The sequence below is a fragment of the Andrena cerasifolii genome, chromosome 9 (genome assembly GCF_050908995.1).
Source record: "Andrena cerasifolii isolate SP2316 chromosome 9, iyAndCera1_principal, whole genome shotgun sequence".
Lineage (NCBI taxonomy): Eukaryota > Metazoa > Arthropoda > Insecta > Hymenoptera > Andrenidae > Andrena > Andrena cerasifolii.
This window is the reverse complement of record NC_135126.1, coordinates 3059349-3080970: the sequence shown is the minus strand read 5'-3', so window position 1 is coordinate 3080970 and position 21622 is coordinate 3059349. Positions and strand designations below refer to the sequence as shown.

General features: G+C 36.7%; 6 protein-coding genes across 7 annotated transcripts; 2 read left to right on the top strand and 4 right to left on the bottom strand.

Annotated features, from left to right (window-relative positions):
- Positions 1–1812: 1812 nt before the first annotated feature.
- Positions 1813–3190, top strand: Pfdn2 (prefoldin 2). The gene is made up of 3 exons (XM_076820841.1): positions 1813–2059; positions 2276–2399; positions 2810–3190. Exons 1-3 carry the CDS (start codon positions 1914–1916, stop codon positions 3002–3004), a joined length of 465 nt encoding a protein of 154 aa, XP_076676956.1. The 5' UTR covers positions 1813–1913; the 3' UTR covers positions 3005–3190.
- Positions 3191–5069: 1879 nt separating this feature from the next.
- Positions 5070–6551, bottom strand: LOC143373495 (polycomb protein EED). Its single transcript, XM_076820824.1, has one exon. The coding sequence runs from the start codon at positions 6549–6551 to the stop codon at positions 5268–5270; it is 1284 nt and encodes a 427-aa protein (XP_076676939.1). The 3' UTR covers positions 5070–5267.
- On the bottom strand, positions 6542–9701 carry LOC143373502 (uncharacterized). Its single transcript, XM_076820834.1, has 4 exons — positions 9377–9701; positions 7014–7202; positions 6773–6934; positions 6542–6682 (listed from the first exon to the last, which is right to left on the bottom strand). The coding sequence occupies exons 1-4, from the start codon at positions 9440–9442 to the stop codon at positions 6581–6583; spliced, it is 519 nt and encodes a 172-aa protein (XP_076676949.1). The 5' UTR covers positions 9443–9701; the 3' UTR covers positions 6542–6580.
- Positions 9702–10150: 449 nt separating this feature from the next.
- Positions 10151–11849, top strand: Mcts1 (malignant T-cell-amplified sequence 1 homolog). Its single transcript, XM_076819387.1, has 6 exons — positions 10151–10331; positions 10412–10564; positions 10637–10737; positions 10847–10980; positions 11467–11534; positions 11613–11849. The coding sequence occupies exons 1-6, from the start codon at positions 10321–10323 to the stop codon at positions 11692–11694; spliced, it is 549 nt and encodes a 182-aa protein (XP_076675502.1). The 5' UTR covers positions 10151–10320; the 3' UTR covers positions 11695–11849.
- Positions 11705–15817, bottom strand: LOC143372817 (uncharacterized). 2 transcript variants are annotated; one of them, XM_076819385.1, is made up of 10 exons: positions 15391–15817; positions 15256–15302; positions 15101–15181; positions 14791–14997; positions 14623–14713; positions 14420–14542; positions 13578–13750; positions 13395–13496; positions 13151–13339; positions 11705–13093 (listed from the first exon to the last, which is right to left on the bottom strand). In XM_076819385.1, exons 1-10 carry the CDS (start codon positions 15452–15454, stop codon positions 11987–11989), a joined length of 2184 nt encoding a protein of 727 aa, XP_076675500.1. In that variant the 5' UTR covers positions 15455–15817; the 3' UTR covers positions 11705–11986. The 2 variants fall into 2 exon arrangements, with proteins under 2 accessions (XP_076675500.1, XP_076675501.1); XM_076819386.1 differs by having other exon boundaries at positions 14629–14713.
- Positions 15818–15922: 105 nt separating this feature from the next.
- On the bottom strand, positions 15923–18220 carry Vps36 (vacuolar protein sorting 36). Its single transcript, XM_076819384.1, has 6 exons — positions 17986–18220; positions 17726–17921; positions 17287–17648; positions 17066–17230; positions 16770–16985; positions 15923–16705 (listed from the first exon to the last, which is right to left on the bottom strand). The coding sequence occupies exons 1-6, from the start codon at positions 18079–18081 to the stop codon at positions 16532–16534; spliced, it is 1209 nt and encodes a 402-aa protein (XP_076675499.1). The 5' UTR covers positions 18082–18220; the 3' UTR covers positions 15923–16531.
- Positions 18221–21622: the final 3402 nt, after the last annotated feature.

The window sequence follows — 21622 nt, the reverse complement described above, 5'->3', positions numbered from 1 at the left end:
TATGGCTTGTATAAAGTTAATCGATGTACTTTGTGCATTGAATCACAAAATATAGACCCTTGATTACGTTCCTATGTGCTATCTGTGGGGATGTTCTTTGTAATTAATTAATTAGTAATTCTTCAACGCTATGCGAGCCGAATTCATCCTCAAGTTGGCACGCGGGAATGTTTTAGCGCCCATTTTAGTTCACACCTTCCACCGCTACGTGTCGCTGGCATTTCAGTGTTCGAGAACTGAACAATTTTCGAAAGGCTTTTTAAGTAATAAATAAAGAATTTTGTTATCGATTATGGTTGTATAATGATTTGTGGAACCTCCACAAGAGGCCTACAATCTCAGCTTCCAAATAAATAAATAAATAAACAAGTTTGCATATTTTTGCACATAACCTCCTTTCCCAGTGCATTCAACGATCATGGAAAATTAATTAATTATCCATTTCGCAAGAATTTATGCACTTTTAGAATTGCATCTCATAATATAGACCCTTTGCCTATTTTCCTATATCATCCTTGTCATTATTTTATTTATAATTACATAGTTATGCTAACAGTACTCAAGCAGGGTTAGAATTAATGCGACGCTATTTGCAATACTCAGTTTTTTTAATTAATTAAGAATTTTCCAGAAATAATTTATGTACTTTTGCCGCTGAATCTTAAAGTTTAGACCCTTAACTACTTTCCCAAGCGATATTTGCAATCAGTTATTTTATAATTAAGTAACATTTATCAATTATTGTTGGATATGCGTAGAACAATTACAACGGCGGCTTCAGTTAGTATACAGACAAATTTTTTAATCAATTATGGATTTTCTAGAAATAATTTGTAAACTTTTAACGTTGCACTAAATTACATAATCCTATGACATTTACCGGTAGCTTTTATATGTATATACTTTTGGATAAATTATTATACTCGTGGGTAAATTACTACGTTTATATCTCTAATTTATGCACTTTTACAGTTGCATTGGGAATTATTGATGTTTTACACATTTTATCTATTTAAAAAGGAATTAGTTATAAACTCTGAAAGTGGCTTACTATTTCTATTTACATTGCATTTCAAAGGTATATGATGCGACTAACTCCGCTTTATGTGTTCCTGATAGAAGTAGGAAAAAACTGTCGCGTTAACCGGAACACAAAATAATGCTGGAGGTTGTCCTTGACGAAGTGTGAGACACAGAGGTGGCATGTGCAACAAGGATAAAATTCTACCACCTATTTTCGTTATGTGCCCCTGATGCTTCGGCGCTATGGGGTAGCAGGGGTGCATAGTGCGAGGAGGTGGCCTTTAGGGTGAGAGGTGGTGAACACGGAACGGGCGGGTCGCTTTAATTCACAATATCACCGCTAGGTGATTATAACGTTTCTTGTTCCATGAAGTAAACAAATTTGAAAAACATTGTTTTAAGATTTTAAGCAATAAAATGATAATTATTATGGTCGATGTGATCATGAACGAGTCTCTAATCTATAAAGATTGCATCTCTGGTTTAGGGCCTTTCAATGCAGAAACGTAAATTAATAAACAAATTTGTATCTCTTTCCATATAAATAGTTCCAGTGAAAGAGATGAAGATATAAGCCGGTATTCATAGTTGGCAACTATTAGGGTAACATTAATTAATCGCAGGATGCTGTTAGTTTTTATTAGACAAAAGCATATTTGAAATATATAAGCATATAAATTAAAATGATCGCAAATGGCATAATATGAAATATTGTATATCCAGAGATTTCTGCTAATCGTATCCAGCTTGAGTTCCATATTCTATATAAATCGATCTAAAGTGGGAACCAGTGGGAACAGCGTCACGCGTGACGTGAGGTGAATGGTGGATCGTTGAATCGTTGGTGTGAATCGCGCGTATGTGGAAGAAAGTAATGCAAAGCTCCTAACATGGCAAGCAATAAAAAATCGGGAAAGGCGGCTGAAGCTGCGAAATCTAATGCAGGAATACTGTCAGAATTTCAAATACTTCGCAATGAGCAAAGAGCAATGGCTAATAAACTGTCAGAAATGGAAATGGAATTGAATGAGCACAAGTATGACTTTCCTAACCTATTTTAAACGTTTCTGTTTCGTGCATTTTTAGTCCCACTGATATATATTAAATAACTTTTGAACGGTAAATGAACTCCGATCGAATGAAATTACCAAGAAATTTTTACGAAAACCAACTACAAAGCGTACTAGTCTTTTAAAACAAATATAGCGTTAAGTGGCGCATTTCACGAAAATACACAAATTTGATGTTTTAGGATTGTAATTGACACTTTAAAGAATGTAGACCCGAAAAGAAAATGCTTTAAAATGACTGGAGGTGTTTTGTGCGAGCTTACAGTACAAGATGTAATGCCTGCATTGGTCACGAACAAAGAACAGGTTAATTCGCTCTTTCTTTCTCTTAACGATATAAGCATAAATTAAAGTGACCAGACGTCCTGCATTTCAGCCCTTTGTCCCGCATTAAAAAGTATCCCGCAAAGTGTCCCGGATTGGACACGTAACCATTTACATTTTCGCAGTGGCATAAAGTCACTGTTTCCTCTACTTTTTTTGTTGTGAAAAAAGAAACATTTTTAATTTCGTTTCAATGTATCACTTTATAATCACAAGTATGTATTTTTAAATATATTGTAAATGCTTTAATGAACTACGGAAAAGATCTCCTCACGGATCTGTTAACTGCTTGCTTGTCCCGCATTGGAACAGAAAATAGCTGGTCACTTTAACATAAATAAAACTTTATTGTAAGCATGGAACATTAAAGAAATATATCTCATGTTTTGCAGCTGATTAAGGTCATAGATGCCCTGAATGATCAGTTGACGAAAAAGGGAGTATTAATAAATGAATTCAAGGAGAAGCATAATATCAGAATCAGGGGACAGCACGATGTACAACGACCAGCCGGCGAAGATAAAGAAGACAAAGAAGCAAAGAGAAGCGCAGTTGTTGTTAATCCATTGTTAAACAATTATGCATAAAATCAAAATCCCTTCTTTATAACACGTGTCACACTTACATTTAAATCATTCTTTGGTGCTTATTTATTAAATCTTCTTTGGAAACATTGTATTTGATATGTACAAGCATTCAATTTTTCAATAATTTCTGTACTTTGTATAAAAAGGAAATTACATAATGATTTTTGTTTATGGACATTACTACACGATTGCGAGTAAGTATTTCAATTTCACGCGACTGTTATTCCTTGCAAGATATTTTTATTATAGGATTATTATAGGTAGTTTGGAAAATAACAAATCGTGAGATAAGCAGAACAAATTACTGATTAATACATTTGTGGGTTATTGCGAGGTCAATGTACGGCTTGTAGTAAATACTTTATTAATTGATCATTTGATGTCTAAAGCATGAAACTTTTATTCCTTATAGAAGCACTTAGTCCAAATTATAACAAAGAAAAATTGCAAAATGTTTTTACGTAAGACTACGTTTAACAAGTCGGATAAAGTATGGGGTAACTTATGGCTGACCGCCGGTGACGAAAATATGTTCCAATTGAAATCATTGTATCATTGAAACTACGTGCCGTACAGTAACCGTGTTTGCATATTCGTAAACAGCATGGAGTCCAATTCGCTTATTGCACAATACATAATGCGCTCGACGCTCCCCGTCGGGAATAAACAATATATTGCAGTGGTTTAAACTAAAATTGGTAATCGTGCATAAAAGCAGGTACACTTCACCGACTTTGATGAAATTTAAATATGTTGTAAAACTCGACATTTTGAACAACTTTCCCCTATACATATAATCGCCGCTCGGCACTAGTTTCCGAGATATTCGCGAAGAACTCCTGCTACTCAATGAATTGTACTTACGTGTGTATTACGCGTCTGTGGCAGCGTATGCATCAGCATGGGGACCACCGCTTATCTACTGTTTCCATAAATTCATCGCGACGGTCGAAAACAAAACAAATGATGAAGCCGATGAAGTTTTCGAGATATTCCACAAAAAAAAATTAAATAGGCTCAATTTTGATTGAGCTATCAGTTTTGAGCGTACATACGACTATGACTTGCAGATCGGAGAGTTCAAATGAGCTAGTCGAATATGGTTTCAAAGAATGTATTCAGGATTATTTGGAAACATTATGTAAGCTACATTTCATATCATAGATCTGTGTTGGTTATAACAAATTAAATAAACGCTTTGAAACCATACTCGACTACATAGCTCATTTCAACTCTCCGATCTGCAAGTCCTAGGGCGGTATTATCAGTCGTTGTTTAAGACTAAGATCGTCTTAAGCATCCGACATCCTTTACTAATCTACTAGACTAGTAGAGGATGCCGCATGCTTAAGACGATCTTAGTCGTAAGGGGACCTTCCGGTTTAGAGCCCCAAAAAATAGGTGATCTTTAGGAATTAATTAAAGGAAAACTACTATGTATAATTTAATAGGACTTTTTGCATTGTATTAAGAATGTCTTAAATTATAGAAATATATTTTTTGTTTTATGATTAATCATTGCTCTGAGGAGTCGTTAAAGTCAAGGCGTCAAAAAATTGATCCAAATCGGTGGGACCTGTATCTCCAAAAGTTATTATCCGATTAGACTGAAACTTTTCTTATTTTGAAGAATATACTTCTGGCTAGGGGGGAAACTGATAATACCGCCCGTAGTCGTATTTACGCTCAAAATTGAGCCTATTTGACTCCGCTTTGCATGAAAGACGTTAGACTTAATGTATAGAAGTTACTAACGATAAATTTCTTGTCAAAGTTCAGATGTAACGTAATAAATTTCTTTTCGAGTATAACATTGCTATCTAACCATTTAATGTTATTACTTGTACATTGTACAGAATAAATTTTATTTCGTGGAATTATTATTATACAAATTCGAAAAATATTATACTGTATAATTATGATGAAATAGAAATATACAATATTCCTATAGTTAGAACTATCCATATAATATAGATATGCTTACGTTTAGCCTTGCTTTTCAATGTCATATACAAAAATGAATATCATTCTTTTGCAGAATATTACTACAGTACGCTAGTAACAATGCGTTTAAATGTTCAAATTTTAATGTGTCTTCATAAATTATCTATGAATAAAAGTATACTACAATTACTTTATGTCAAATTTATAATCTACTATTCATTTTACTTGATGATTCTGCATTTTAGAAGGCAGTGAGTAAGTATGTAATACAGCACATTCTATAAAATATAAAGGCACTATTTTATATATTACACAAACATTAATGTTCACGATTCCATCTCCATACAGTGGCATCGTCACACACACATAATAAAACTGAGCCGTCTCTACTTAAACTAGTCTGGCGTATGGGCGCGGTGCATCTAGGATGCTGAAGCGAATAACATCGTGCCTGACCAGGTTCATCGACTTCTAAATCCCATACGTACGTCCTGCCCACTTGATTGCCTAAAGCTATCGTGCGTTGCCAAAAGTCCATTGAAAATCGTATGAACCATATATCACATTCTTTAAATTCAAACCGATGCAAAACAGTGGCGCTCGTCTCTCCGTTGCGCAGCTGAGAATCTTCAAGGCGCCCCGGTTTCCAACATACGATGCAATTTTCGCAAGATTTACTTAAAATGAAATCTCCGTACCACTTCACACAATCAACGTAATTACGATGAACATCGCGCGTAGTAAAGTCTGGAAAATGCTGAAGTATCGAATCGAAAGGTCTTCCGCTACGGCTGGGATTACAGTAGTAAGATTGTTTAATCGCTTCTTGCATGTCTGGCTTGTCCAATGACCACAGCTTCAAAGCATGATCCATACCGCACGAAATGATGCGTTCCCCTTTCATATCGAAATCTGCGCTTAACACCTCGTCTCTGTGACCTTCGACGCCGCCAAAAATTGCTATGCACACATCGGTTTTTATATTCCATAGTCTGAGAGCATGGTCTTTCGACGCTGAGAGCAATATATTTGGATCTTTAGGATGAACTTTCAGTTCGTTTATCGCGTGACCATGTCCAATATAGTGTTTGATGCAGGTCATAGTTACGGGGCTAATAACTCTTACAACGCCGCGCGACCCTGCCACCGCCAGTAAAGGTTTCCCAGAGTCATCGTAAGTCCAAGTACACGTATAAAAGTTTTCCTCTGGATCGGGATCCGCGTAACATTGGCGCAATCTAATATTACCTCCCTCCGGGCATTCATAAATGCTCACTCTGTTGCTTCCTACAGACGCAAATATTAATGGCTCGCCTTCTTTCAAGTGATGATTAAATTGCACTCCAAACAACGGTTGCCCGTGGTCCTCTTTAACGCTACAGCAATATTTGTAAAGAGGCTTGTCGATGCACGGTTTATACTTGGCAGTCTTACTTCTACGCCGACCTTTTCTTCTGTAACGAGCACTGCGCGTAGGTGTGTCGCTACGGTGAGTACCAGCCGTAGAATTACTGCCAATACTACATTCAGTTTCGTCGCTGTCGTTTTCGCTGTCCTCTTGACTAGAGGCATACGTTTGACCCTTGCTATTTGCCTTTTTCATTTTAATACGAGAGGCGAGAATTGAAAATTCTATGTTGAAAACGTAATACTAGGGATCCCACTTGTTATACCCAATACAGCTTCCGTTAAGTTCAATATTCTACCACCCAATTGAATACAAACTTCCGATTTCTGAAAGTAATATTAAATTTTATGTAACTGTGAAATATATTATACCACACTTATAATAAGTTAATATAGAAGAACATTATATGAACTTACAAAAACATTGGCAGATAGAAATCGAATATTATATTTGTCTCTTATGTTCGTCGATTTATGGGAGGTCAATCCCATAATATTTGAGATTCCCGTGCAGTTTATTAGACACACAGCACCAGAAGTTACGTAATGTTCATCTATAAGATTTATGTTGGCTTCTACCTTAAACAATAATTGAATTTTGTGTTAGCGTGAATCGATTGCTGTTCTTAAAATTAATTAAAGAAAATTGAGTACTTACTTCGGACAGAGACTGCGTGGTTCTCCAATCAAACACAAAAATAATGAAATCCGCACTAACATTTAAATTGATCTTTGCAACTTCGGTGACGAATTCGCTCAGATGCACTACAATATGCCATTTCCTTTTCTTTGCGCTTTCATGTAATCCCTCAGAAATCTTGAGACATAATTCTGCTGGCCCTATTACCTGTGTTAAGTCTTAATGTTATTAACATTTCATAACAACAATTTGCAGTGAGCCACGGAAGTATTCGAACGCTCGCTATTAAAACAGTAATCAATAAAAATATACATGTTAGGCTTAAGTTCTAAAAGTAATGTTGTAACCCCTATAAGACACAAGTATCGAGATTATATATATCAAATTTGAAATGAATCGGATAATATTTGTAGAAGCTATGAAACATTTATTGCAAAGATGTAATGAAACAGGGTCAGAAAAGTATTCAAACAGCATTAATTATATGCACCGTATTTATATTATTATTTTATATATTACCTTTGGCTCCAATTATGCTTTTAAGACGTTGCATGCTGTGCACTAGTTTCTCAGATATTTCAGATTCGATAGAATTCCAAATTTCTAAAATCTTTTGTTTTAGTACGTCTTTCAAAGTTGTGTTGTAATTTTTTAATCTCCTGTCGATATCCGCCTACAAATATTCGATGTGGTTAATGTCCAGACTTTGTGGGGGTGTATGTAACCCATGTGGTGTATTATACATTATACAATAACCATTCTTGCATAATTCCAGCCATATGCTTGGGGTCATTGTCTTGCTGGAAATACAAATTTTCCAATAATCCCAATTTGATATCACTTTCTTCTAAATTATTTTTTAAAATATATAAAAATGCATGTTTATCTAAAGTGCCATCTATAAAAACAAGATTTCCAGTGCTGTTTGTAGCTCCACAACATCACGCAACCACCGCATTATTTTACAGTAGGACTTAAATTTTTAGTATTCATTACTGAGTTTGATTTTCTCCAGACATATCGACCTCCATTCGAACCAAATATATTAAAAATGTATTAAAATTATATTTGGTTCAGATGGAGATCGTTATGTCTGGAGAAAACCCAACTCAGAAATTAATACTAAAAATGTACGTCCTACTGTAAAATAATGCGGTGGTTCCGTGGTGCTGTGGGGTTGCAAACAGCACTGGAAATCTTGTTTTTATAGATGGCACTTTAGATAAACATGCATTTATATATATTTTAAAAAATAATTTAGAAGAAAGTGATATCAAATTGGGATTATTGGAAAATTTTTATTTCCAGCAAGACAATGACCCCAAGCATATGGTCGAAATTATGCAAGAATGGTTATTGTATAATGTATAATACACGACATGGGTTACATACACTCCCATAAAGTCTGGACATTAACCACATCGAATATTCATAGGCAGAAATCGACAGGAGATTAAAAAATTACAACACAACTTTGAAAGACGTACCAAAACAAAAGATTTTAGAAATATGAAATTCTATCGAATCTGAAATATCTGAGAAACTAGTGCACAGCATGCGACGTCTCAAAAGCGTAATTGGGGGGAGCCAAAGGTAATATATAAAATAATAATATAAATATAAGGTAATAATATAAGGTAATAATATAAAATAAGGTGCGTATAATTAATGCCATTTGAATACATTTGTGACCCTGTTTCATTACATCTTTGCAATAAATGTTTCATAGCTTCTACAAATATTATCCGATTCATTTCAAATTTGATATATATATACTCGATACTTTGGTCTTATAGTAGTTACAACATTACTTTTAGAACTTAAGCCTAACATGTATAGTTTTATTACTTACAGTTTTAATAGCGAGCGTTCGAATACTTTCGTGGCTCAGTGTACATATTGCATTCCAAACATCAACATAACCTTACAAAATTTGACTCGCGCTATTTCTTCGAAAATAACAGAAACATGTGATAAAAATTATATAAAACTTTAGCGCTGCACAATAAAGCAATGTAAACAATATCTTGTACTATTTTACTGACGCGAATACACAATTACGGCTACGTAAAGTGGTCCTACCAAAAACTCAGGAACGAACGCGTCCAGGATTATTTTGGCCAACTTTGCGGATGTAACAATATTACAATCAGATAATTCTTGAAATTAAAACAGAAATAAGATCTTTTCTAAGGGAATGTTAGATCAATTCATAATAAACCATATGTATTATTATTTATATTTTGATGTTTCACTTGTCGCAACAGTTACACGTATATAATAAACCAACATGATAAAAAACATTGAATGGAATAGGAAGAATTGAATAAAAGAAACAGGAATACACAGTAACAAGATTTAAGTAGATAATACAAACTCACCAAGAAGGAAACTAAACAACCATTTCGGTGTTTACCGAATTGATTGTTAGTGAGAATACCCGCCATATCTCATCTTCAGGTGATTATGGAGACGAAATTCAAAAGTTAAAGACGGGAATTACGAAATCATCTATGGACATATGTACTGAACAAATGTAAAATGAATGGCTCCAGCATCAAAATTAAAATATATAAATATTTCGTTGTCGTTTCTTATGCACAGAGAATGACATCTTTATTGTACATTATATTCTGATTCCTGATATATTCTTCCTCATTACGTATCTTTTTCTTCTTCATATTATTTTATCTGTCTACTAGCTTCAGTACTCAGCTTCGCCCAAAATTTAGATTCTGATCTTATAAAAGAAAACAATTTTTTTAGTATTTTTTTTTGTGAAAATTGTCACATATATCTGGATTAGCCATAATGAACCGGTACATTTCGTGACCCCCGAGTTTACCGTTCGAAAGTTTTTAGGCGACAGACAAACACACAACATACGAAACACTTTCTGCTTTATAGTATAAGATAGTCCACTTTACTTATCTATAGACGACTTTTGCTAATTATTCTCTAATTTCTCTATTCATACATTTTAAAATACTATATAGATATATCTGAGAATTAAAATTCCTTTTATTATTTAGATTATATATTAGTATTAATATTAAAGTTTTTTGTTCAAGAATATTTACGCCCTCACGCGTTATTCTATTGGAAGCTGAAGTACCCCTTGCATGCATGCAACCCGCACAAGTTGGGTATTGATCTATATATATTATATGATACTATAGTATAATAACTATAAGAAGTGTACACCGGCTGGCATCGAATTTTTACGAGAATCAGCATTTAAGTCAAGAATTGTATAATTGAATGTATCGTTTAAGTATTAAAAATTCTCTAACGTGTAACATTGTTTGATAAAAAAAAGGGGAAGATGTTTAAAAAGTACGTGCATCATTATGTTCGTTAAAGCAGCATAACCTTCACACAATAATAAACCCAGATTTTATTTAACACATTCTTAGATTCGACGAAAAAGACAGTGTTTCTGGTACACAGCAATTAAAGTCATCAGTTCAGAAAGGAATTCGTTCAAAGATCATAGATCTTTATCCTCATTTAGAGAGTCACGTGGACACTATCATTCCGAAAAAGGATTCCTTTCGAATTGTAAAATGGTAAGTCATTGTTATAATTTATGCTGAATTCGCAAATAAATTAATCGATCTCTATTTACTTTTACATGCTAGCCACGATCACATAGAAATCATAGTAAACGCGGCAGGAGACCTTTTGTTTTTCCGCCAACGCGAAGGTCCTTGGATGCCTACCTTAAGATTACTACATAAATGTAAGCCACGATCTGTTTTCTTATACCATGTCCACGTAGTATCAAATACGAACAAGAATTCGTGCTCTTTATAAATTTATTCTCCTTTTACATATTAAATAAATTTCAGACCCATTTTTTTTACCAATGCAACAAGTCGACAAAGGTGCTATCCGGTTCGTTCTTAGTGGAGCGAACATTATGTGTCCGGGTTTAACATCAAAAGGTGCGAAGATGACATCTGTAGAAAAAGCAACCGTTGTTGTATCCTTCGTAAAGCTAATTTAAATTTTATACGCTAATTATTAGGCAGGCTCTTATTTACTCTAAGAATTTTTTTTTTTATCTTTTTCACATATTTCGGTATATGCCTCCCCCTTAAAGGTTTAAAAAATAGTCCTCGAAAATAAAAATTCCAGTTTTTTTGTTCGCCTTCATAAATAAAAAGTGTTCTAGAAGCATTTAAACTTTTAAAATTTGTTTTTTTTATTTAGTTTTTCGGACTTTTTTCGAAAACCGTTTGTCGCATGAGAAAAAGTAATAGAACATAAAAGATGCTTTTTTTATTTAATCAATAACTTGGAGATTATTATATAAAATCGACTTCGCGAGCTTTTTTTTTATTAATTATTTGGAACTATTCTGAAGGGTGCCCCAAAGAAAATAATAAGTCAAAAATAAGAGCCACCCAACTAATTATCGATTTGAAAGTTCCGCAAGGCTATTACGTACTTAACTCGAGATACGTAGGCTGTTATGGCAGAGGGTAAGCGACATGCGTTAGCTGTCGGTACCACCACATTGTCGACGGAAGATATGTAAGTAAAAACGAGGCAGATTTAAAATGAAAAAGTATTTAAAAGGCGGCTGGTGTATTATAATAATATAATTTGCAGAGCTAAAGTGAACAAAGGAGTAGGTATAGAGAATTGTCATTACTTGAACGACGGGCTTTGGCAAATGAAACCTGTGAAGTAAAAGACTGATGTACATTCAATGTCCAATGTTTAATTATACACGAACATCTTGTACAAATGCATTCTGCGGCATTTTATAAAAGTAATGTCATGCTGTGAAACGACCGTTCTATCGACCGTTTCGCTGCTAAAAATAAAAAAAAGATTAACAATGCATTTTTATTGTACAAATTGAACGAGTGTGACAACTTTATTATAATTGTTTAAATGGATCAATATTCAAATGTAGTTCTACGGTTTACATAAAGTCCAAGGGAATTCTATAAATAGTTATATGTAATTATAAAAAATAATTAACCAGATCCTGATTTAATATCTACTTGGCCCTCTTGATTCTCTGACGGAACGGAACGTTCGTTTTCGCAATGTCCCGATGCTGGAGAATAAGATGAATTACTGGCATCGGAAGTTGGTGCGGAAGCGGTGCTTGAACCGGGTACACTGTTATTAGTGGTATTATTCTCCCCAATAGCGTGAGGAGACTGTGGATGATAATGAGGGCTGTGCGGACTGTGAGGGCCATGGGCATGAGGGCGACCCATGGTGTGAGGCGAATACTGCGAATACGGTTGATAATATGGGTGTGCGTATTGAGGATATGGTTGATGATAGGATTGCTGCTGAGAATAAGTGTAAGACGGGTGTGGAGGTCTTGGAGCTAATGGAACATTTTGGGCTTGTTGGGTTGGTCCTGGTTGATACTGTTGGCTGTAGCCTTGATTTGGTGGAATCATTTGGGGAGTGTGTGGATTAGAAACCGGCCCGTGAGGCGGAAGCACCTGAGTTCCCTGGGTTCCTTGCGTTCCTTGATGAGGCGGCATCGAATGATTAGCTAACATTCCCTGCTGATGAGGACTATGCTGTATAGGAGGAGCTGGCGAAGAAACGGGAGGCATAGTCGGTGGTGCATTTGCAGTTGCGTTCACACTTGTTGGTGCACTTGTATTTATAATAGCAGTTGCTGCTGTTGTTGTAGTAGGCTGCTGAGGTTGCAAAGAGGGAGGTTGTGATTGTTGATTTGCTGATTGTTGCGGATGCTGTTGATGCGGTTGTGGCGGTGGTTGTTGATGTTGAGTTGGCGGTGGTTGTTGATGCTGTTGAGGTGGCTGTGATTGCTGATGTTGAGCTGGCGGTGGCTGTTGTTGCGGTTGTGGTTGTTGAGGCGGTTGCTGCTGCTGTGGCTGTTGTTGCTGCAATGGCGGCGGCGGTGTTTGTTGTTGTATTGGACTAACAGCCCCGCAATACATCCCGGAATTGGATGCATGTTGATTAGAATTTGCTTGAACCGGTGGAGGTTCAAGTTTACTTTCAGTATATGGTGGCGATGCTTCCTTCTTTATTTCAGTGTTAAGTTTCTCAGATACATTCGGTTTCTTCTCTATTGCATCGTTATCAGGGACCTACGAAAAAGCGTATTGTATCATTGTTACAATTAAAATGACATAAACAGTACTTACATCAGATGGTGTTTCGTCATTAACAGGAGCTGGAGTCGGAGTAGGTGTAGAATTCGGAGTTGATTCACTCGATGCAGGTCCATCCGAACGATTTTCTTCTGTCCCTTTTAATCTATCTCGTCTAAGAGCTTCATACTGGCGTTCCACCATTTTATTAAAAGTTTCTTCGTCTACTGCTGGTTTACAGTGCTGAAAAGAACTTCTTTTATATTCCACTATACAGTTTAACAAACAGATAACTTACTTTCTTCAATTCTTCTTGAAATATTTCGCTTGTCTCGATGAATTTGCGTTTTTTTGCTTCAAATTTTTCTTCTATTTGTTGAAGCTCTGCTTCAAGTTTTTTCTGTAAACATTTAAAAATTTAATACCCACATTCATCGCGTTATATTTGTTTCAAAACTACTATGTGTTGTAGTCGTTATACCTGATGCATAGTTAAGGACTGTACTTGACGGCGTAAAACTTGCATTCTTTGGGTAGTGACAACAGAGCGAACATCAGGAACTACAGTATCACTGAAAATCTCATTAATCAGACGATGATTTCGAGTGTACCGGGAGTACGCAACGTGTTTCACGGAATACCCATCATCTTGATCTGTAAAATAATAAATGTATATAAACGAAATTTTTATGTGCTTAACCCCTTGGCTTACAACATCGAGTGAGACTCGTGGTATCTCGATCGGGCCAAAGATGGAAAGCACGGGTGAGACTCGTGGTACGTTGATCGGGCGAAACGTAAACACCAAGGGTCAGGCTCGTGGTTAGTAGATACTACGACTCAACTTGTCGCCGATTTCTTTTCATCTCAGTTATTCCTGACCGCATACACATGTATTTACTTTGTTGCAACTGCGTATTCACCTGTGCATTCGCCCCGAATGTGCATTCGGCGCACACCGATTTTTTGCTCGTTCGGAGCTCAGTGCGCGTTCGGGGTTGAGTGAAATTTGCGGCGTCTATTTCATGGTATTGTTCGGACCTGAATGCACGCTTTGATGGACCACCAGCAAGCGGATTGGCCCGAATACGCGCCGAACACCGAACGAGCAAAAAATCGGTGCGCGCCGAATGCACATTCAGGGCGAATACACAGGTGAATGCGCGGCTTAACGGGGCTAAGACGTGTGTGGTTGACAACTTCGGACGCTGAGCCGAACCGTGAAATGGCTCGCCGCGTGGCTCACCGCTGTGCTGATTTGGTGCCGGCGGTCAGAATTTAAACGGTAAGCCAAGGGGTTAATTGTGTAGTGTGCGTACATACCGTCATCATCTTCTGCCGGCAAAATGTCTATCCTCCTATCTTGTGCAGCTTGCCCTTTAGTACTGCCCGATGAACGTTCGTGGCTCTCTCGATCATCACTATTCTGTTGCGCCGCACATAATGCTACACAAAGCAAAAATTAGAATATTGCTGAATTCTATCTGGAATTGAATATGTTTATGTAAGATTTAGCGATATCTAACGTTTACCAGATTTTCCTCTATTCTTAGCTGCGATATAAGCTAGGTACGCAGGCGAATTGTGGTAAGTTTTTAAACTCTTTTCATATTCAACCTAACGATGCAAAAACACTGTTAGTACTTATTATTCATTTTCATAATACTGTACGAAAGTAATACTTCGACGCGTACTTTTTCTGCCTCATATTCTTCGATAAACTCCGTTTTGTCCTCTTCCGGCAAATCTCTCCACATTTGACCGATAATTTTTCCTATTTCCCATAGCTTTAACTCTGGATTCTGAGCTTTCACTTGATCCCACACTTTTCTACTATATCTCATGTAAGGCATAAGCGGTTTCTCTGGCGGCTTAGGTGGTTTAGGCAGACGAGAATCAGCCTATCCGAACAACGTGAAAGTCAGTTTAACCAGGTTCATAAAACTGATATACTCATTTCAATTTCAATGCATGAAACACATATAACCGAAAGAGAATACATACGTTTGTGTTCTTTCCAACCTTCTGCGGTGTAAATCCCGGATGGCTGTGCGGCGTTTGTATAAACGGGGTTTGTGCATCCTTCTACAGATTACCATAAACAGTAGTTTTACATTGTAGATACGATTACATCATGTTTAGATAGAGGATCTACTTACGCTAACACTCGAGCTGTTACTACTTCCGCCGGATGCCCTGAGACGTTCTAAAAGATAATGGATGTTTTCGAAACATTTATTTGCTAAGGAATATATGAAGTAGAATTATACGTAGTGAACCTTAAGAATGCTTACGATTAGATGCAACAATGTTTGATGTAGCCATTGCTACTTGCTTGTAGTTTGGAGGTAAAGCCATTTTGCAAGCAAGGCTAGGAAAGCTTTATTTTCCTTTTAACGTGTAATAAACAAAGATAATAAGGAACAAGTATTATCAGTTCTAATATCGTTCGTGACTCGAAGAGGCTTCGCGTTAGAAGTAATTCTCTAAATTATGCTACTGTGTACACGACCGTTGCGGAGGCTGCTTCTCCCGATTCCACGGTAAAAAGTATTTTCATTCTAGCCTTAAACTAGAACAGTACTCTTTCAGTCACTGCGGCTCTGTTCCATTTTCGGGTTAAACGAACAACAGAATTGTTGAAAACAACAGCGTTTTCACTAACTTTTACAATGCACTCCGGCGTTGTCACCTTCCTGTGATGTAGCGCGGTACGTACTACCAACTTCTACAATTCGAAAACTGCATGTCTCTATAATTCTCTAGTTGTTTTCGCAGCGCATTGGGGGTGGTATTTACTTTGCGAATTAATTATAACAGCACGTGTAACATATAAAATATTTATTTACTTACTATATATACATAGAAGATATTTATGTGTTTAGGATGTCTAACAATGACACACTGATAGTTTCAAATTACCGATCATTATGGGTGAATTCCACTCACGCACAACTCGCCCGTGGTTAACATTCCAAAATTTATGAAAATCTCTTGAAATATGGAAGAGAATTCTGTGAAAGAGCCATTGTCGGAAAATACAGGTTTTTAACTATAAATTACGACTCGAAAACAGGAACTTATAATTTATGATATTCATTTTATTACAAAGACGGAAAAATCGCGAAAAAAAGGCGATTTGGGCGTAAGTGGAATTCGCCCTATGTACTTACATACACTCATGATGTATGAATGTTCTTATCCCTCTTATTTATTAAAAATATCGGAAATTAGAAGAGATATTAATTTCGAAATAAGGATGACGGAGTTTTTTGCTTTCGAATCAATGGATTACCTCTACTTTTTGACAAATTGAAGTTTTATCGCGTTTCATATATATATATATTATACGGCACAAAAATATATAGTTTCAATAACGAGTTTCATATTGTGGATAAAATATAGCTGTTGAAAGTGTCAGTAAGAAAGTTGGTGTTAATCATCTCTTTCCAAAAATAAATTGGGGTAGAACCTTAGTGCTTCAATTGTGTCATCTCTACATGCCTTTCCTCTTTTCTCCGTAACTAATAATCTTTCGCGGGCCAAAAGGACTGATATACCTTCTGATTGTGCGAGTTCTTCTGCCGTTAGCGATGCTTTCTCTTTTATCTGCAATGGAATGGTAGAATTAAATTTTATATAAAATCTTTCCAAATTCTACGTGTTTGCATACCAAGTCAGCTATCGCGTCAGCTATAGCATTATCATCATGAGATCGACTTTGGAGAACCATAACTCCACTATCAAAAACTCTTAATACTATAGGCAAACCCAAAGATGCTAATTGCCTACTGGCATTTAATAAGTCTTCTGGCGACAGAAGCTCTAAGCCTCTAGCTCTGTTCACGCGACAATAAACGTCCGTTAATGTCATCATCCCCCCGACTTCCTGTAAAAGAAAATTTGCTAAGTTATCTTATATATTATCTATCAGATATTAATTAACAATTAACATCTATTAGTATTAACATTAATCGGTTCTTCTAGAATATCCGCCAGCTGTTTTGCCAATTGCTTGAAATATTCATTACTGCTTTTGTACGCGTCTCGTGTGACGGGGTCGTCAATGCCGAGACTCATTAAGTAGGATTTAAATCTGACTGTCTCGTCCTCCGTGATGTCCCCTTGCCTCTCCTGCAATGGTCTTTGATTATGAATGCCAATTTTATAAAGTAACTGTTGAGAGTCACCCGTATTTTCGCTGAGATGGTTTTCGAAATGGAAACCATGTCTTTGGCCATTCCCATGAGCTTCTTAAGATCCTGAAATGCCATCGATATACTTTCATCTGTTGCTTTCTGTTGCTCCTGGAGACTTCTTTCAATGCCTATGATGCCAGTTCGCGTTTTTATTCGTGGAAGCGGTTTGGCATTGTCTCCGCTATGTTGCGTATTAGAATCAGGGTAATTAATAGGCACGATGGGTGCGAGCTCCCAAGTCCGCCTTACAATAGTGTCCGATAAATGTACAATGAAATTTGGATCTAAACCTTCTTTGAATGATAATTTTATGTAACTGTATATGCTATTATCTGATGGGCCAGGTTTCTTATCTATAAGGATGAAATATTTTATTGAAACTTCGTGGTAATGCCTCGATATAGAAGCATATGTTGTAATAAAGGTATACCCATTCTAGCTTCAGAAAGATGTACAACAACTTTCTTGCTACGTCCAAAAGAAAATGGACCGAGAACTTCCTCTTCAAAGAAAATAACATGATGAAGGAACAACGACAGGCATGTGTGACCGCGCGATATATCGCCGGGCTGCCCCCAGAGAATTCTATGACTTGTAAGTACTAACTCACCACCCTCGAAGTTTGTCTGTCAACAAATTAGAGGTAAGGTTTTATTCTGTTTAAATGTCATAATTATTATACACGTGTACCTTGACATCGCCATCATATAAACGTACGCCAATATCACGCCTTATATAATTTTCATTTGCGTGTAATTGAGATTCGACGTATTCAAATCTATTCATTGTCTTTGGAGGTTAAGGTCAGGACCAGATTTTTAAAACCAACGTAAGTAGTTGCAAGTAGTTTTCGCAAAATTTGGGTGGGTTTAACATCAGTTATTATGTTCGCCGACCGCGAGATGCCTCTCAATTTCTGCACGATCTATACCCGCCTTAATACCGACTGTATGTATGTACCTACAAATGTTTATTTCGCGATTGTTTAGTAGAATATTTATGGTCGAAATTTATGGAAGTAAGTACAAATTGTGTTTCTATCAAAATCTATTAGTAAACGGAATTATGCAAAATGTTTTGTTGAAATTAGTCGTAACATTCAGGCCGTTTTAGATTGTACCGAAGTGCGCGACCTATTAATGCTTTATTTAACGCTTAAAGGTAGTTAACGAAATAAACTCAGAGAGTAGTAATTAATAAATTCCAAAAATGAGTAATAAATAAGTACCTAGTTCATATTGTTCATAATGTTGATCCAGATCGATTCAAATCTGTGTTTTTCGTTGCATTTTCGTATTTCGGCAGTCTCAATTCTAACCGCTAGTGGGATTGAGATCGAATTCCACTCTGTATTGATAACATGCAACACGGAAATGGTAAGGGCACAGACGAGGTCTCTGTATTGCTAAATCAAATTGGTCAGAATCAAACATCCTTTTTACATTGTATGGAACAAACTTACAAGATTTGTATGGTCATTTTAAATACCAAAAATGTAACTTATAACATAGTAAAAACAATTACTATATATATTAAAAGGTATGTTCGGTTCAGCTTTATTTGCGCACACAAAGGATTAATGGCGAATTTTATAACACAAAAAATTATATTAATATGTATAATAGATTATTGTAAGACTATTAATATTATTATAAAACAAAAAGTTAATCTAAAATATCGGCCAAAAATGAGCAACACATTAATGGAAGCCATTAATATCTCTAACAAAAAAAGCGTAACTAAAGAAAATGTTTATTGTTTAATTCCTTTCTGTTGAAACACAAACGACTGAGATACAACTACTGTACGACTACTCACATTTAAATTGTATATAGGATGCATAAAATATGATGATGTGTAGTCGTACGGAAATTGTATCTCATTCGTTTCTGAAGTTTAATGAATTTAATAGCGAATTTGGCAGGCACGCGCTGGCACTGTACTAGTGCCAGAAATTATCATACATGACTTTAATTGGTTGTTTCTGATAGATACGAATATAGCTCTATAAGAATCAACCGATCAAAGTCACGCATGATAATTTCTGGCACCAGTGCAGTGCCAGTATGTGCCTGCCGAATTCGCTATAACTGAAGAGTCCTGAATACACGTTTCAAATTTCCCTCCTAGTAATTTAGTCTTACTCCAGCCCGCCTAGATGGCGGTGACATGACAACAAAAGAGCATGGACATAGGAATATATGAACGGAGGAATAGTTGCAGGGGGTGATATCCTTGCGGCAGGGGCGACGAGGTAACATACGCCTTCTTTCTATTTGCTGCTGCTTCGCACGAGCGCAGTGATGTGTAATGATGAACGTTTGTCGCGTCGCAAGCAGAGATAGTGGCAGCCATATTGGAAGCGTTTCTCGTAGTGTGGTATGCAGTGCGTATTCACCTCGTATATTTTAATAATTATAAATGCATATTTCTCTTCAATTTGCATTATTTTTACAATTTATATTCGTGAATAATCACTTCGTTAGTATATACTTACAATTAGACGTCTGTACGTAGTAATCTGTAGCAAACACTTTTCATAATTAGCGGTACGGAGCATGCGTAGAATGCAATCAATCAAATCCAGGTAGATGTAGGTGCTCCCCCCCTCAAGTACGTATCACTCCCCTTGCCAACTAAGTCGCAACTATTCCTCCGTCCCTATATTCCTATGTCCATGCAAAATAGTATATCGAGTGTCAACATCCTGGCCGCAGTAGCTCCTTTTCCTCTTCGCCTGCTCCGTAGAGCCGTAGGAGAACGGCCCCCTCCACACCTACTTCACTCTAATGAATTTCTCCTCCGAATACCGCACTCTTTCACCGCTGGATCTCGTGCAACTCCTGGAGAAAAATAAGTGGGGGAATCGGCTGACTGGGGGCCCGAGTCCGGCGGCTCTCGGAGTGGGGAAGTTCGACACCCCTGGTTTAGGTGCTGCAGGTACCACCGATTTGGATGAATGTTTTGACGCCTCGACTTTAACGACTCCCCAGTGCCGTTTGCAATGATTAATTATAAAACAAAAAATATATTTCTATAGTTTAGGACATCCGTAATACAATGCAAACAGTCACATTCAATTATATATAGTAGTTTTCCTTTAATTAATTCCTAAAGACCACCTATTTTTATGGGCTCCAGATCGGGACAGCCCCTTAAGCTACAAAACATGGTGACCGAATACTAAACGTGTTGAGAAGTGAGCAACTGAGCGGTTCAGCGAAAAATCAGTGAGCGGTTACTCAACGGCTGAATCCGCTGAACGCACCCATTGGATGATAGGTCTACTTGATCGATGCTGCAAGTGTAAGTAATGCAGATTACGTTTATAATATTGATAATGTAGGAAATGAGCATATTAACAAGTTCAGTAAGAAGTTAGTTACATTTCAACTGTTCAAATAGTAAGTAGTTAAAGCATTTCTATTAATGCGTTTAATTAATAAAGTTAGTAAGGGACGCAAAGTATCCTTCTCATTCACGTTTCTACCAGTCGAAACGTTAATTAATTTGAATTAATTTTAATCTTATCAAAGCATGTATGGAATAGATTATGGAATAGATGAACTCTGTATATTTACTTCTTGTAATTAATTTAACCCTTAACTGGTATCCTGGGGTCGCTCGTGACCCCAAGCACCCAAAGTTCGATGCACAATTTTCGGTTGCCTAAGTTGGTAAACTGAATTTCTAATTAATTTTATAATAATACTTTAACTTTCTACGCTTCTATTATTTTCTACATTACCTAAGAAGAAAATATTCATAGTGGTTGCTCTAGTGTCGACTTTACAAATTTCTGTGCCCTTTTTTTATTTGGGGTCTGCCACGACCCCAGTATACCAGTCACGTTTGCCAAAAACAGTATACCAGTTAAGGGTTAAGCACAAACAACAACTGTTTGTTTATTCCTATCTACCCTAAACAACCGATGCAATCAAAACCAAACAACCACGCACTCGTGCGACCTTATTACATCTTCAGGCGATGCAGTTTGCGATGCACTTTGCGACACAAACCTGATTTTCTGAAAGCGAGTAAGTGCCCTACGATCTGCGGACGGTACTGCACAAATGTGCCCCAGCTTTTAACTCTACCTTGTACAATTTTACAGCGGACACGATCGCAATTACGTGACGCATAGCATTCAAAGCCCGCTCTACTTCGTAGCACAATAACTCTGCACAATATGCCTCTGGTGAAACTGGCCGAGCTCCGTATCGAGAAGAATAGGTACAACAAACCCGCCCCGACGTCTGCCAAAACAGCGGAATTAACGTGACCCTGATTAGACGCGCAACTCTCCACGTTGCGACCAGTGTAATAA

What these genes read in the sequence shown, in the direction of transcription:
- Pfdn2 (XM_076820841.1), top strand. Translation starts at nt 1,914, where the DNA reads ATGGCAAGCAATAAAAAATCGGGAAAGGCGGCTGAAGCTGCGAAATCT. An exon ending in ATGGAATTGAATGAGCACAA is followed by an intron (nt 2,060 to 2,275) that starts GTATGACTTTCC and finishes TTGATGTTTTAG; the next exon opens with GATTGTAATTGACACTTTAA. An exon ending in TGGTCACGAACAAAGAACAG is followed by an intron (nt 2,400 to 2,809) that starts GTTAATTCGCTC and finishes CATGTTTTGCAG; the next exon opens with CTGATTAAGGTCATAGATGC.
- LOC143373495 (XM_076820824.1), bottom strand. Translation starts at nt 6,551, where the DNA reads ATGAAAAAGGCAAATAGCAAGGGTCAAACGTATGCCTCTAGTCAAGAG.
- LOC143373502 (XM_076820834.1), bottom strand. Translation starts at nt 9,442, where the DNA reads ATGGCGGGTATTCTCACTAACAATCAATTCGGTAAACACCGAAATGGT. An exon ending in GTTGTTTAGTTTCCTTCTTG is followed by an intron (nt 7,203 to 9,376) that starts GTGAGTTTGTAT and finishes GACTTAACACAG; the next exon opens with GTAATAGGGCCAGCAGAATT. An exon ending in TTCTATCTGCCAATGTTTTT is followed by an intron (nt 6,683 to 6,772) that starts GTAAGTTCATAT and finishes TATTACTTTCAG; the next exon opens with AAATCGGAAGTTTGTATTCA.
- Mcts1 (XM_076819387.1), top strand. An exon ending in TCCTTTCGAATTGTAAAATG is followed by an intron (nt 10,565 to 10,636) that starts GTAAGTCATTGT and finishes TTTACATGCTAG; the next exon opens with CCACGATCACATAGAAATCA. An exon ending in CTTAAGATTACTACATAAAT is followed by an intron (nt 10,738 to 10,846) that starts GTAAGCCACGAT and finishes AATAAATTTCAG; the next exon opens with ACCCATTTTTTTTACCAATG.
- LOC143372817 (XM_076819385.1), bottom strand. Translation starts at nt 15,454, where the DNA reads ATGGCTTTACCTCCAAACTACAAGCAAGTAGCAATGGCTACATCAAAC. An exon ending in AAACATTGTTGCATCTAATC is followed by an intron (nt 15,303 to 15,390) that starts GTAAGCATTCTT and finishes ATTATCTTTTAG; the next exon opens with AACGTCTCAGGGCATCCGGC. An exon ending in ATGACGAAACACCATCTGAT is followed by an intron (nt 13,094 to 13,150) that starts GTAAGTACTGTT and finishes GCTTTTTCGTAG; the next exon opens with GTCCCTGATAACGATGCAAT.
- Vps36 (XM_076819384.1), bottom strand. Translation starts at nt 18,081, where the DNA reads ATGAATAGATTTGAATACGTCGAATCTCAATTACACGCAAATGAAAAT. An exon ending in CCATCTCAGCGAAAATACGG is followed by an intron (nt 17,231 to 17,286) that starts GTGACTCTCAAC and finishes AGACCATTGCAG; the next exon opens with GAGAGGCAAGGGGACATCAC. An exon ending in CTGACGCGATAGCTGACTTG is followed by an intron (nt 16,706 to 16,769) that starts GTATGCAAACAC and finishes ATTCCATTGCAG; the next exon opens with ATAAAAGAGAAAGCATCGCT.